This window comes from Ochotona curzoniae, unplaced genomic scaffold, assembly GCF_017591425.1.
Source record: "Ochotona curzoniae isolate NIBS_2020 unplaced genomic scaffold, NIBS_Ocur_1.0 contig_43, whole genome shotgun sequence".
Classification (NCBI taxonomy): Eukaryota; Metazoa; Chordata; class Mammalia; order Lagomorpha; family Ochotonidae; genus Ochotona; species Ochotona curzoniae.
The window spans coordinates 465,347-479,570 of record NW_024466218.1 but is presented as its reverse complement, the minus strand read 5'-3'; the positions used below and the strand labels follow the sequence as shown (position 1 = coordinate 479,570).

Genomic DNA, 14,224 nt, shown 5'->3' with positions numbered 1-14,224 from the left:
TGCAAAGAAAACAAAAGAAACCCTGTAGCTGAAAGTGAATGTCTGAACTTGGACCTTTTACTTACTTCCTGTACTGTACCGGGGGCTTGGCTGTGATGAAAGGCCTTAGCAGGGTCTGTCCTCGACTCTCCCAGCACCACACTGTGGGGTAATATGTTTCTGTCACCACGGGACAGTGGTCCTGCAGGAAGCGGCTGAAACTCTCACCTCCAGTCACCAGTTGGGGTTTCTGAAGGGAAAGCCAGGGTCGGTGAGGGGTCCCCCAAAAGAGCAAAGTTTCTGCTCCCCCTCCACACCTCCCGCCCCGCGTAAACCAGATGGCAGACCCGGTTAGTGACCAGGGAGCGCGATCCCTCAGACAACCCCGTTCGGGAAGGCCCTCGCACATCATTCACAAACACACAACGGGCAGAGCTTATCAGCGCCCTCGGGAGAAATGCCCAGGAGCGCGGAGATAACTCTCCAAAGTGCCACAGCACTCCCAAGCACCACAGCCGGGTCCGCGAACCGTGACCGGGCAGCGCCTCCGCGCCGAGGTCACTTATGCCGCGGGAGGACCAGGGACCGGGGGCTTACCCCGCCGAGCGTCCAGAAGGCACCGTGGGGCAGGGCCAGCCCTCGGGAGCCCCAGGCTCGGGAGCCCCAGGCTCGGCCCCGAGGGCCGCGGCTTGCAGCTGCTCACGGCCCTGCGCGGCGGCCGGCGCCCTCGCCTCCCTCCACCCGGTCCTGCGGCTCACCTTGGCAATGCTGCTCAGGTAGTAGCAAGCATAAGCGACGCTGAAACCCAAGATCAGAGACAAGCCCACCCCGGACCCGAAGAAGCCCACGCGGACTTGGTGCTCCAGGTAGAGGGAGAGCTCCCGGGAGAGCATCCGCAGGTCCATGGTGAAGCACTGCACGACCCGGAGCGCAGCACGCCGGTCCTGCGGCGAGAGGCGAGCCGCCCCTCCACTGGAGCGTCTGCTGCCGGGCGGAGCGCGGCTTCCGCCAACGGGCGCGGTCCGGGGCCCCGGGGAGGCGTAGCCCAGCCCGCCGGTGGCCGCCGGCTCCACCCCGGCTGCCCGGAGCCGCCCCCGCCGCCAGCCTCTCAGGAACCTTCCAGAGGCGCGGCCCCCGCCGCCCGCCCGGGGAACGGGGTCTCCAGGTCGCCGAGAGCGCCGGTGGAGCCTCCAGATCCGAGGAGAGCGTGAGCCGACTTCAGAAAAGGAATGGGCCTGGCAGCGCTGGTTCAGTCCGGGCGCCTGCACCTGCCCCCATCCCCTTCCCCCCACCGTGACCTTGACTGACCCCGCTGAAGCGGCAGGAGGAAGCTCCCAGGAAGGGGTGATTTGGTAAACAGCGATTTAGGTGCCCAGCAAAGTGTGCCTTACGTTCCAAGATTTCGAGAATGCACCACTTAGTGAGCAAATCCTCCCCCTCCCCCACGAAGTTTGTATTGTCTGCAGAAACATATAGACAGACGCATATATATGTATATATTGTAGGAACCCTCAACGGCAGTGACATTCGTACTTGACTTTGGCGACCTGTGCATCAGTGAGAAGCGGTTGCTGAAAGTGAATTAAAAGGTCAAGAATAAGGAGACTCCAAAATGTGCAAAGCCTGTCTGTTGCGCCCTTGGTGCTGTGAGCTTACACCCTGCGGAAATCCAGTGGCTGCCTGTTGTACAGACGTTTAGGAAGTAGGGCCTCCTGGTTTATTTGTGGCAACATGAGCAGTGGAGAGACACAGGAAGCTGAGGGAGTTAGCCGATACAGCACTCTGTCATTATGAACTCCCTTCCAGAGGTCTCCAGAAGGACAAGATCTAATCGGACAACGGGAAAGGGACGGCTACACGTTGTGCATGGCTGTAAGGTACACTTATCAACTGTAAACGATGTAACTTTGCCACGTGAATAGGGGATTGGTGACAAGTGAACCAATGACACGGGCTTGATTTGCTCATTGCAGCTTGGTGCTATCAAATGGCCTTCATTGAACCTTTTTCTTTAAAGATCTGTAGGTTCATACTTCTGCTCTATAGAGTTGCTGAGACAACTAAATAAAATACTGTATACACCAGATTTTCCCTTGCTCTCCTCCGATTTTAACTCAGTTTCCATTCTCTAGCCTGAGTACCCTTAACAAAAACAAACACAAGGCCCGAGGCATGGCCTAGGGGCTAAAGTCTTCACCTTGTATACACCGGGATACCATATGGGCTCTGGTTCTAATCCCAGCAGCCCCGCTTCCCATCCAGCTCTCTGCTTGTGGCCTGGGAAATCAATTGAGGACAGCCCAAAGCTTTGGGACCCTGCACCCATGTGGAAGACCCAAAAGAGGCTCCAGGAGCCTAGCTTCAGATCAGCACAGCTCCAGCCGTTGCGGCTGTTTGGGGAGTGAATTATCAGACATCTGTCTCTCCTCTCTATATATCTGACTTTGCAATAAAAATAAATAAAGGGCCCGGCGCGGTGGCGCAAGTGGTTAAGGTCCTCACCTAGCACGCCCGGGATCCCATATGGGCGCCGGTTCTTATCCCAGCAGCCCCACTTCCCTTCCAGCTCCCTGCCTGTGGCCTGGGAAGGCAGTCGAGGACAGCCCAAAGCTTTGGGACCCTGCACCCGCGTGGGAGACCCGGAAGAGGCTCCTGGCTTTGGATCGGCATAGTATCGGCCCGTTGCGCTCACTTGGGGAGTGAATCATCGGACGGAAGATCTTCCTCTCTGTCTCTCCTCTCTGTATATCCACCTTTCCAATGAAAAAATAATAAAAATAAATCTTTTCAAAAAAAAAAAACAAAATAAATAAATCTTTAAAAACGCATATGTGATTGCCATGCTTGACCCCTTACATATAACACCCTTTATAATGCCTACCAATGGTCCTGCCTACCAATCGTGTATGTCTAATTTCATTTTACCTGCATGTATGTGTTTAAAGTAGCAGCCTATGTTTTTAAAAGTATTTATTTTAGCAATTTTTAAAAAAGATTTATTTTTATTGGAAAGGCAGATATACAGAGAAGAGACAGAGAGGAAGATCTTCCATCCGATGATTCACTCCCCAAGTGAGCACAACGGCCGATGCTATGCCAGTCCGAAGCCAGGAGCCTCTTCTGGGACTCCCACGCGAGTGCAGGGTCCCAAAGCTTTGGGCCGTCCTCGACTGCTTTCCCAGGCCACAGGCAGAGAGCTGGATGGGAAGTGGGGCTGCTGGGATTAGAACCGGTGCCCATATGGGATCCCGGGCGTGCAAGGCGAGGACCTTAACCACTGCGCCACTGCGCCACCGTGCCAGGCCCTAAAAGTATTTATTTTAGAGGCAGGAAGAGAATGTGTGTGTGAGGTTTGGGGGAGAGAGAGAGAGACTCCCTGTTCCTAAATCACTCCCGGAAAGGCCCACAGTGATTAGAGCTTGGCACAGCTGAACCCAAGAGCCAGGAAACCAGTCCAGGTCCCCCAGATGAGTGGCAAGGATGGAAATACATGAGCCATCACTGCTGTCTCCCAGGTTCTGCACTCACAGAAAACTCTAGACAGAAGCTGGAGCCAAGTGTCAAACACAGGGGCTCTAATGTGAAAACTGAGCATCATTTTCCTTAAGATTTTTTTTAAATCAGATATACAGAGAGAAGGAGGGGACCTTCCATCCGATGATTCACTCCCCATGTGGCTGCAACGGGCAGAGCTGAGCCCATCTGAAGCCAGCAGCTTCATCCAGGTCTCCCAAACAGATGCTTTGGGCCTTGACTGCTTTCCCAGGCCACAAGCAGGGAGCCAGATGGGAAGCAGGGCCGCCAGGAACCTGACCCATATGGGATCCTGGTGTGTGCAAGGTGAGGACCTCAGCTACTAGTGTGGCTAGGTTACTATGCCGAGCCCAAGATTTTTTTATTTTAAGGCAGATTTTACAGAGAGAAAAGGAAAGACAGAGAGAGAACTTCCATCTGCTAGTTCACTTCCCAAATGGCCAACATGGCCAGAGTTGAGCTAATCTGAAACCAGAACTCAGGAGCCTGTTCAGGTCTCCCATGTGGTTGAAGAGTACCAAGGCTTTGGGCAATTCTCTAATGCTTTCCCAGGCAATAAGCAAGGAGTTGGCTGAGGAGCAGAGCAGCCGGGACATGAATTGTGCCCTTGTGGAATGCTGGTGCTAACCGGTGGAGGATTAGCCTATTCTGCCACTGAGCCGGCCCCAGAACATAAGCATTTTATAATTGCTAGGTTAAATGCATACTCCATAATTTTACTTAAGTTTAAGATGAAAACATCATAAATAAAAATTTGTCTTAGCTTGGGCTGCTGTTAACAAACACCAGAGACTGAGTGGGTTGAATGGACATTTCCTTGTACCAGTCCTGGGGTATACAAGGCTGAGATCAGAGTGGCAGCAAGACGGGGTTCCGGAGAGGGCACTCTGCTACCTGCTTATTGTGTCTTCCACACTTTCTGCTCTTAGATGGGCACCTCCAAGATAACATGTGGAGATAATTAGCTCCTCGAGCCCTGCCTCCGGATACCAGCACACTAGGACTAAGGACTTCAAAACAGACATTTAGAGGAAAGGCACAAACACTGAGTTCATCTAGTATTTCATAATCAGCAGAGTAGATAGTGTGCTGACCTGCAAGTCCAAACTTCAAACTCAGGCACAGCTCTTTGAGGGACTCAGTTTGCTGTCTGTAAAATTGGATGGGGGGGGGGGCGTTGGGAATGGGAGATGTTCAACTTTCTCTAGAAAACATCCAATCTTATCGGCTTTACTCCCAATTTATAGATGAGCAAAGAAAAGCTCAGAATTTGATTCATCCACTCAACCAATTTCTTTCTGAGTCTTTTCCAGACACTGGGGACCCATTGATGACTAAGACAAAGCAAGAACTTCACATTCAATGACAAGAGAGGAGCAAGCAATCAAGTTATACTTCATGTGGAGATCGTGGGAGGCACCAGGGTTCTTGTATTGATAAGCAAATTCCATCTGAGTGCAATGAGTAGGAGAAAACTGTATTCCAATGGCATTCAGTAGCTCGTGAACTCTCCAGGGAGCTCAGAGTTCCCAAGCTGAGCACCAGGAGCCATTGTGGAGCTGTTCTGAGGATGCAGTCCTCCTGCCCACTCCACACTCCACTCCATCATCCCTGGGTGCTGGGTAAACAGTTCTGTAGGAGGGAGGAACAGTAGGCAAGGGTTCTGAGATGGAAAGACAGCAAGTTAAGTGAGTGGGCAAAACTGGGGTTTGAACAGGATGCCACTCAATCATCTTTGAGTAATGACAATGTTACATTACACAATCTTGTTAGCTATATGATAACAACAACAAAGAGGAAACTGTTTTTCAGAAATTTTCTTAATTTGCACACCTAAATATTTAACGTGCTATTTTTTTTTTCAAAAAATTTTTAAAAGATTTATTTATTTATTTGAAAGAGAAAATCTCCTCGCTGCTGGTTTACCTCCTAGATGGCTGTAATGGCCTGAGCTGTCCAGACCAATACCAGGAATCCAGAACTCCATCCTCCCATGTGGGTGGCAGAGACCCAAGTACTTGAACCATCACCTGCTGCCTTCTAGGCACTTTGGCAGGGAGCTGAAACAGAAGCTGAACAACCTAAGGAGCTGCTCAACCTGCTGCACTACCATGCCCACACCTATGCCCTACTTGAAGTCACAGAGCTGAAGGGGAGCAGTCAACCTTTGCAGCCTGCTAGAAAATGCCCATGAACCCATCAGCTCCTTTTTACCCCTCTCTCTAGGAGAGATTTGAATGATTTAGAGAACACGTGATAAACTAAGGTGACACAGATGCCTCTGCCACCTGAGTACAGGTAGGGCCTAGGACCACGAGAATACAGCATAGGTGGCAGCCTGTCCCCACTCCTGTGACTACACTGTGCTCCATTAGACCTCATCTTAGCAGAGCCCAGTGACTCCCCTGCAGAGGACTCTGTCGCTGGCACCGATGGCAACTGCAGAGACTGGCAGGTTACCAACAAGCACTCCAACAAGGAACAGCAAGGAAGTTTGATCTTGCTGAGAACCTCCACGGGCCTAGGTGCACAGTCTTCCCTGTGAAACCTGCAGATGACAAGAGCCTGGTTAACGCAACTTCAGTCCTGCACAACCGGAGCAGAGGACGTGGCTTAGCTGTGCTAGGACCACTGACTCACAGAAAGTGAACATGTTGCTTGAAAGTACTCTGTGTGGCAGTTTGTTATGCAACAATAGAAAACTAACAGAGAAAATAAAAGATCCTACAAAGCTTTAATAAACATTAATGACACATCTTTGGCTACCCATATATCTATTACAGGAACCTTTCAGCTAAGTTAGAGATTTCATCTCTTTCAACCAACATTCCAAAGTTGGGAATTCTTTCTTCTATGTATCTTTTTAAGTGATGCCTAAAAAGAATACATATTTATGGGATACCATGTGATATGTCAATCCATGCATATATTGTGTAATGTTCAAATCAGGACAAGTCTAGCTCTTCAAATATAGTTTCTTTCTGGAGAAAACAATATTCTATCAACTAGCTTTTATGAATTACATGGGATGTTATTGTCGTGTACAGTCATCCTCTTATGTGATCAACCCCTTATTTATCCTGTGTAACTGTAACTGTAACATTAACAAACCTTTCCCTGCGGTTTATTACATTTTTTAGCAGTAAAAAGGTGACTTAAAAAAAAAAACCAGGAAACTAAATGTAATTATGTGAATCATAGGAAAAAGATATATAGCTTAGGAGGGAGGCCAGTGTTTAATGCAGTCAGTGGTTAAGAGGCCATTTGTGAGTTCCTGGATTCAACTCCCAACTCCACCTCCAGGTCCAGCTCCCTGCTAATGCACACTGTGGGGACAGCAGGTGATGGTCTGAGTACTTGAGACCCTGCCCCTCCTGTGGGGCACCTGAGTTTGAGTGTGCAGCTCCCAGCTCTAGTCTGGCTCAGTAGTGGCTCCGTAGGCATCAGGGAGTGAACCATCAAACAGGGAGCTCTCTATGTCTGTGTGACAGTCACTATCTCTCTGCCTTTCAAAATTAAAGGAGACAGAGCCTAACATGAGAAAGGCCAATACATTCTAAGCTGTAATAGAAGACAAGTTTTAAGAAGGAAGTGTTCCACAAATTTTTTGTAATAGTCCATGTATTAAACGCCAGAAAATTCACCTGCTAAAAAATAGAATTAGCACCAGAAAGACAGAAAGGAAACTGAAACTAGTTGTCCCCTGCAAAGAATGAAGATGGGTCACCAGTTATTCAATAGGAGGGAAATGGGACCAGAGCGATAGCCTAGCGGCTAAAGTCCTCACCTTGAATGTGCTGGTTCTAGTCCTGGCAGCCCCGCTTCCCATCCAGCTCCCTGCCTGTGGCCTGAGAAAGCAGTCGAGGATGGCCCAAAGCCTTGGGACCCTGCACCCGTGTGGGCAACCTGGGGGAGGCTCTGGCCCCTGACTTCAGATTGGCTCAGCTCCAGCCATTGTGGCCACTTGGGGGATGAACCATTTGGACAGAAGATCTTCCTCTGTCTCTCCTCCTCTCTGTATATCTGCCTTTGCAATAAAAATAAATAAATCTTTAAAAGGAAAAAAAAAGATAGGAGGGAAATGGACTCCTCATGAAAGGCCCTTTAGTATCTTGAAGATTTTATATAATGTTTTGTATTTTGTGTTTTGTATCAAAGCTACTATTAATATAGTAACTTGCAAATAAAGGCAAAATGAACTGCATTAGTTACCACTGTTTTAGGATGAAAAATCCAATCTCAGAAAGCATGCTTGCTTTAATGTGTAACTGTCTGAGGAATATATCGACTTCCTGTCTGTGAGCTGCAACAAGAACTGTCATGTGTGCGGCACACTGACGGAATTCTCACGTGCACCCCTCACCGAACGTTTCGCACCAAGGAACATTGCTGAGTCTCTGCCACTTGCTGGTCACAACCAGTGTCACTTTGCCAATAATCTAGCAAAAATGATTCGTTTCTGATTATTAAAAAAAAAAATCCACTAAGTCACAGGCCTAAGAGGACAGATCTTGGGGAAAATATCTCTAAGAGAAGCAAAACCGGATACAATGTAAGAAGCACACAGCTGTGGCCTTGCTCAGTGTAACAGGATGTTCACTGGTGCTTTTCTTCTTTCTCTGGAATTGGTAAGTACATATCCATTTCATGCACAGAGAAGTATCACAAGCTGGGAGGTCAAGGGCTGACATTGTGGCTGTCAGGTAAAGCTGCTGCCTGTGACATCAGCATCCCATATGGGCGCCGGTTCAAGTCCTGTCTGCTCTGCTTCTGATCCAACTCCTTGCTAATGTGCCTGGAAAGAAGCAGAGCTTGGGCCCTACATCCACGAGGGAGAGCCACTTGAAGCTCCTGGCTTTGGCCTGGTCTCACGTGGGCATTGTGGCCATTGGGGACTGAACCAGTGGTTGGAAGATCTCTCTCTCTCCCTCTGTGTAACTCAGGCTTTTAAATAAATAATTTTTTTTCAATCTCCAGGAGGTGTCTACATGCACTGCCCTAATCAACCAAAGCTGTCGCTTGAGGTGCCTGCTCCTCTTCCCAGCCTCCATAAACAGACTTGAGGAAGACCAGGCATCAGGGTCTTGAGGTTTTGAAATATGCGAATGTCATTACAACTATCCTCAGCCATGTATGCTAGCTGTCGGATGTGTGTGTTGCTGGGACTAGGACAAATAGGGAGTGGGAGACCAGCATGGAGTACTGCTCTGCCGTATGGTGTCTGAGAGATCCGCTCCTGCTCAATTTCCTCTAATAAGCATCCTCTGGTTTCCTCCAAAGGTTTTTTTTTTTTTTTTTAAGAGATTTATTCATTCACTTGAAAAGTAAAGCAGCAAAGAATGAGAGACAAAGAAGAAATGTTGCGGGCTAAAGAGTTAATTCGCACTCGTTTAAGCTGAGCAGTAACAGGAAATGGGCTTGTGGCTAAAAACACCTAGACTAATTGGACTCAGTGGCATCCTATGGTTTGGCTAAAGGACTTGGGGGGAAGAGTATAAGAGGAATAATAAAGAGAGACTTTAGAGAGACTTCTACCATCACCGGTCTCCTGTAGGTGCTTCATCCCCAGATTCTCTCCCTGTCCATGTTACTGGCTCTGCTGGTCAGAGCAAAGAGAATCTTCCATCTGCTGGTTCACTTCCTCAATGGTCACTGCAGTTGAGGTTAGGCTAGGCCAAAGGCAAGAGAGAGGAGCCAGAATCTCCATCTGGATCTCCCAGGTAGGTGGCAAGGGTGCAAGTATTGGAGTCATCATCTTTGGCCCCCACCCCAGGCACATTACCAGAGGGTTGGATCAGAAATAGAACAGCTGGGACTGCAGCTGGCACTCCAACATGAGCATCCCATGTGGTGGTTTAACGTGCTGCACCATGATGCCTGTCCCTTTCTCTGCAGCTGCTTACCTGCCCAGAGCCTCCTTACATAGGGGTCACAGCAGTTAGTCTCCATGTTGTCCTTCCAGGACACCAAAGCTCTTGTGCATGCACACTTTCATGAAGTCCCCTCCACCTTGAATCTGGGTTGGCCTTGTGACCTGCTTCCCCCACAACTGGAGCTAGAAATGAAGCTGATTTTCCCTGAATAGGTCATAAGAAGCCTGTTGGTTTCTACCTTGGCCATTTGAAACATGCACTCTGGGAAAGCCACATACCAGTTAGGAAGTGCTATGGTTGAGTCTGCTGTGCTAAAAGGATGCCTGAGCTTTGCCCCTAATGAAACTGATCGAATTAAGTACCTGATGAGTCCCCAGATGTTCCTGCCATCCCTGCTGAAATAGAAAACGTTCTTGGGGTTCAGTCCAATCCTGTAGATGATACTGATCCCTGATGTCATCTAACTGTACCCACACAAAAGACTCCAAGCAAAAAATGCCCAGCTAAGTTCAGCCAACCTTAAAAACTCAGACATAATAATACATTATTGTTCAAGTCATTAAATTTTCGATAGTTTCTTAGGCAGAAATAGTTAACCCAAACTATGGCCAGCTGTTTTGGTTGAGGTACTTGCCAGATAGCTCCAATACAGCCACTTTCCTTGGTGCTAGCAAGCAAAGCCCCATTATGGACTAATAAGTTAGTAACGAGTTTTAACTGTATTTTTCTTATACTAATACTCATTGAGTTGCCAATATTAACAGTCTTACCATAGCTTATTTGATACAACTTATTTGAGAAAGAATGACTTAGAATTTCTCGTGCTTATAAGGTCTTCCTCTATATATTTTGTAAGATTTATTTACCCCAGCAGTAGGCCTTGGTTGCCTTGTACCTAGGCAAATGCTACACTGCTGAGAGAAAGAAACCAGTAGTTGGGAGGCATTCTGAGCCTGGTTAATGCCAAATTTGTGTTACTTATACCAGTGTGCCAACATAGTTTCCAAGCCTATTCTATGATTTTTATATGAAGGGAAGGCAGAGGACACTGGCCCAGGATGTCCCATTCTGGCCACCAGGCTGCAGAGCTGCAGATTGCCCAGGAATGGGCTCTGGGAATGTACTGGGGTGGGAACAGCTACGGGCATATTTGACAAGGGAGGAATGACTTCTGGGGTCTTCTACAGACTGGGCCATTGCATTTGCAGGTAGGCGAGGGAGCTGAGACAGAGTGATTTAGAGGGGAAAACCACAGGGCATGACCTGAGCTGTACTAATTAGCAGTGCCCATCACTACTGACACAAAAGTGGGCCTAGGGGGCATGCCTGACTGGGCTAGTCTGTAATATCCACTGGCAAGTATTGGAGCAGGGAGTGAACCACTTCAGACTGGGCCGTGACATCCACCAGAACGCAAGAGAACCGATCTCGGGGCGAGACTATAGATGACTTGTGAGCTTGCCTCTGTGGGACTGCAGCACCTGGTGGTTTGTGCTGAGAGCTGGGCGTGGTGACAGGCTGAGCCAGGCTGACCTGGAGAACTCACCTGATACTTGTGGGAGTTGGGCTAGGAGGAGGCCAGGCTGGGTCAGGATGCAGCATCCACTGGCACATGCAAAGGCTTGAGTTAAGGGCATGCATCAAATGTGGGACTAGGAGCAGGCCTGGTTGGGAAATTCAGGGAACTCCCCTGCCAGGCCACAGCTCCCACTGGGCAGCTCAAGAACTAGGCCTAAGGGTAGGCCAGGCCAAACAAGGATGCAGCACTGGGACAGCCAGGTTGGACCAGGCCATAGAACCTGCAGGAAGCAAGAGATCCAGGACAGGTTGTGAGCTGCACATGTCTGGACTAGGCAGCAACACCTGCCAGAGAGAGCTCAGATTGTAGACAGGCCATGCCTGGCTGGGTCAAAGCACCCGTCAGCATGCATAAGATTTAGCACTAGAAATGAGCCTGTAGGGAAACTTTGGAAACTCCCCTGCTAGGCTACAGCTCTCACTGGTGAGTGTAAGAGCCAGGACTGTGGGCAGACCTAGCAGGGCAAAGCTGCAGAACCACTTCAGTTTGCATAAGAGATGGGATAGGGTGGAAATGACCAGTATGTGCATTGGCTGGTGCAGGTGATGGACCAAACAGGACCTTACGTTGACTGTCAAGTCTGAGGTTATACAGGGAAAATCACAGGATATGTGGTCTCAACTGGGAATGTACATATCAGGACTGGACCTCCTCAGTTGCTGATGCCTGTGCAATGGACAGCAGGTCCAGATGCACACAGGGGACATGGCAGCCAGCTCATTTAGGCCAGGCTGGAATGTCAAGTGTCTCATCAGATAATGGAATGCAAAACAGGTTAGAAGTTTCCTGACCAAGCTTTGCAGCATATTCCTGGGCCTGTGGATATACTGGGGTGGTCTGGGTCAGCCAATAGACCTTGGAAAGATTTTATCAACTCTGACGTAATGAAGCCAACAATGTCTCAGAACTATCATAATCACTCCAGTAACTCCCTCAGGACACTCTTCTCAAAATTGGGGTCATCAAATGACTGTCCCCCATCCCCAGATGCTGATATTTATTTGACAACAAGTAGTAATCTCCTCCATTTTTCCCACCATGTGACACAGGAAAAAAGAAATTTGAAACATTTGTCCCACCCACCTTCCTCCATACCTTGACCCCTTCCCACCCTAATCAAATACCCACATGGGTATGCATCTCTCTGAACTACATAAACAGTATTAAAAATAAAATTTTAAAATATTTATGTATCTTAGTTGGAAAGGCAGATTTGCAGAGAGAAGGAAAGACAGAAAGATCTTCTCTGCTGGTTCACAACTTAAATAGCCGTGACAGCCAGACTGAGCCAATCAGAACCTAGGAGCCAGAAGCTTCATCCAGGTATCCCAGGTGGGAACAGGTCTCCCAGGTTGGACCTCCTCTGATGCTTTCCCAGACCACAAGCAGGCAGCTGGGTTGGAAGTTGAGCAGCTAAGATATGAACCAGCACCCGTATGGAACGTCAGCACTTGCAGGTAGAGGATTAGTCATTTGAGCTATCAGACTGACCACTCCTCTATATAGTTACCTCCAATAAAAGTTCCAAAATATAGTTTTCAGGAGTATACGAAATGGAAAATCTCACCTGTAAACCAATTAGAATGACATTCTAAATCTAAGATATCAAAGAATACACCTTTCGTTGAAATAGAGTTATCACCTTTTGTAGAGAGAAACTTGGTCCCAATGGTGGATATCAGGGGCCTGTTCATTAGTCTGAAGAATACTAAATGAAAGGAAAGAAGTCAGAATTTTCCTGCCTTACTAACCATATCTTAGGACACCCAAAAGCCATGAAATAGGGACTTGGATTGTGGTTCATGGCACAAACTTAGCAGATTCAGCCACCTCCTGAGTTGTTGGCATCCCACTCTGCTCTGCTTCTGACCCAACTCCCTGCTATCGTGTCTGGGAAGACAACAGATGATCCAAGTGCTTGGGTCCCTCTCATTCACATGGATACGGGTGACCTGGGTATATGGAGTTCCTGGCTCGTGGCTTCAGCCTGACCCAGGCCACCATGTGACCATCTGGGGAGTGAGGCAGCATTTGGAAGATACTCTCCCTCTCTCACACGTTCTCTCTCTCCCCGCTCTCTCTCACTCATTTCTCTGCTTTTCAAAGAAATCGTTTTTTAAAAAAGAGGAAGAAGGGGCCCAGCATAGTAGCCTACTAGCTGAAGTCCTCGCCTTGCACGCCAGGGATCCCATGTGGGCAATGATTCATATACAAGCTCCCTGCCTGTGGCCTGGGAAAGCTGTGGAGGACGGCTCAAGGCCTTGGGACCCTGTACCCACGCGGACCCTGTACCCACGCGGACCCTGTACCCAGAAGAAGCTCCTGGATCCTGGCTTCAGATTGGCTCAACACCAACAACCATTGTGGCTAGAGCTCTGTAAATCTGACTTTACAATAAAAAATAAATAAATCTAAAAAAAAGGGGGGGAAGGGGAGAAAGAAAGAGGAAAGAGGGAAAAATGGAAAGGATGTGCAAAAGGGAGGAATATCAGAGCAGAGAGGGATCCAGAGAGGAAGGGAAAAGGAAATAGCAGAGGGAAGGAGGGAACGATACATGGATTTTAACTGCAATTGATATAAAAATCTTGACAGAATCTCACTGTAATTTCTCTATTTCCTCTTTGTGCAAAGATGCAATTTACAATTTTTCAATCATATAGTTGGAAAGAAGAATATTTTTGGCCATCTCAACATCTTTGAAAACACCCTGTCATGATAATTCACAAATAGCTTGCTTACAAGCAAATGTGCCCATAATAGACAAAGTGGAGTGGTCCTGTGAAACACTGCAAGGATGTGCTAAAATCTGTTCTTAAGCACAACAACCAATTTAAGTTGAGGGAAAAAAGAGAATAATTGGCTTTTGGTTGAGTACTGCTAAACTTAGTCACGTGTGTGACTGAAGATTATGGTCTCTGAGTAAGCAGGAAGGAATTCGACCCCAAAGTCAAGGGAAGGCACTGCCCTGTCCTGTGTCCTCAAAGGCCACGGGCTATGGTAGGAATAATCTAATATGGTCCTCCCCTATGATTCATCTCCTGGATGTTCACAACCTCTTATCATCCTCTCCTTGAGCGTGGGTGAGATATGGGACTAAGACAGGATACCGCTCCTTTGATTATACTATAGTAGACGGCAAAGGGGAGGAGAGTCTGCCGATGTAATTAATGTCTCTAATCAGTTGATTTTTAGTTCATCATAAGAGAGTTTTACCCTACTAATCAGGTGATCCCTTTGAAAGAGGATCCAAAGATCAGAG

General features: G+C 48.1%; 1 protein-coding gene across 1 annotated transcript in view; it reads right to left on the bottom strand.

The window, feature by feature from the left end:
- The window catches only part of ABHD3 (abhydrolase domain containing 3, phospholipase), a 52,335-nt gene extending 42,873 nt beyond the window's left edge, over window positions 1-9,462 (bottom strand). The window contains exons 1-3 of the mRNA XM_040984652.1: window positions 9,417-9,462; window positions 738-1,195; window positions 66-229 (exon numbers count right to left, since the gene is read on the bottom strand). Coding sequence (XP_040840586.1) covers window positions 66-229; window positions 738-1,195; window positions 9,417-9,462 — 668 coding nt within the window. The remainder of the gene's footprint in view (window positions 1-65; window positions 230-737; window positions 1,196-9,416) is intronic.
- Between the last annotated feature and the right edge of the window lie 4,762 nt (window positions 9,463-14,224).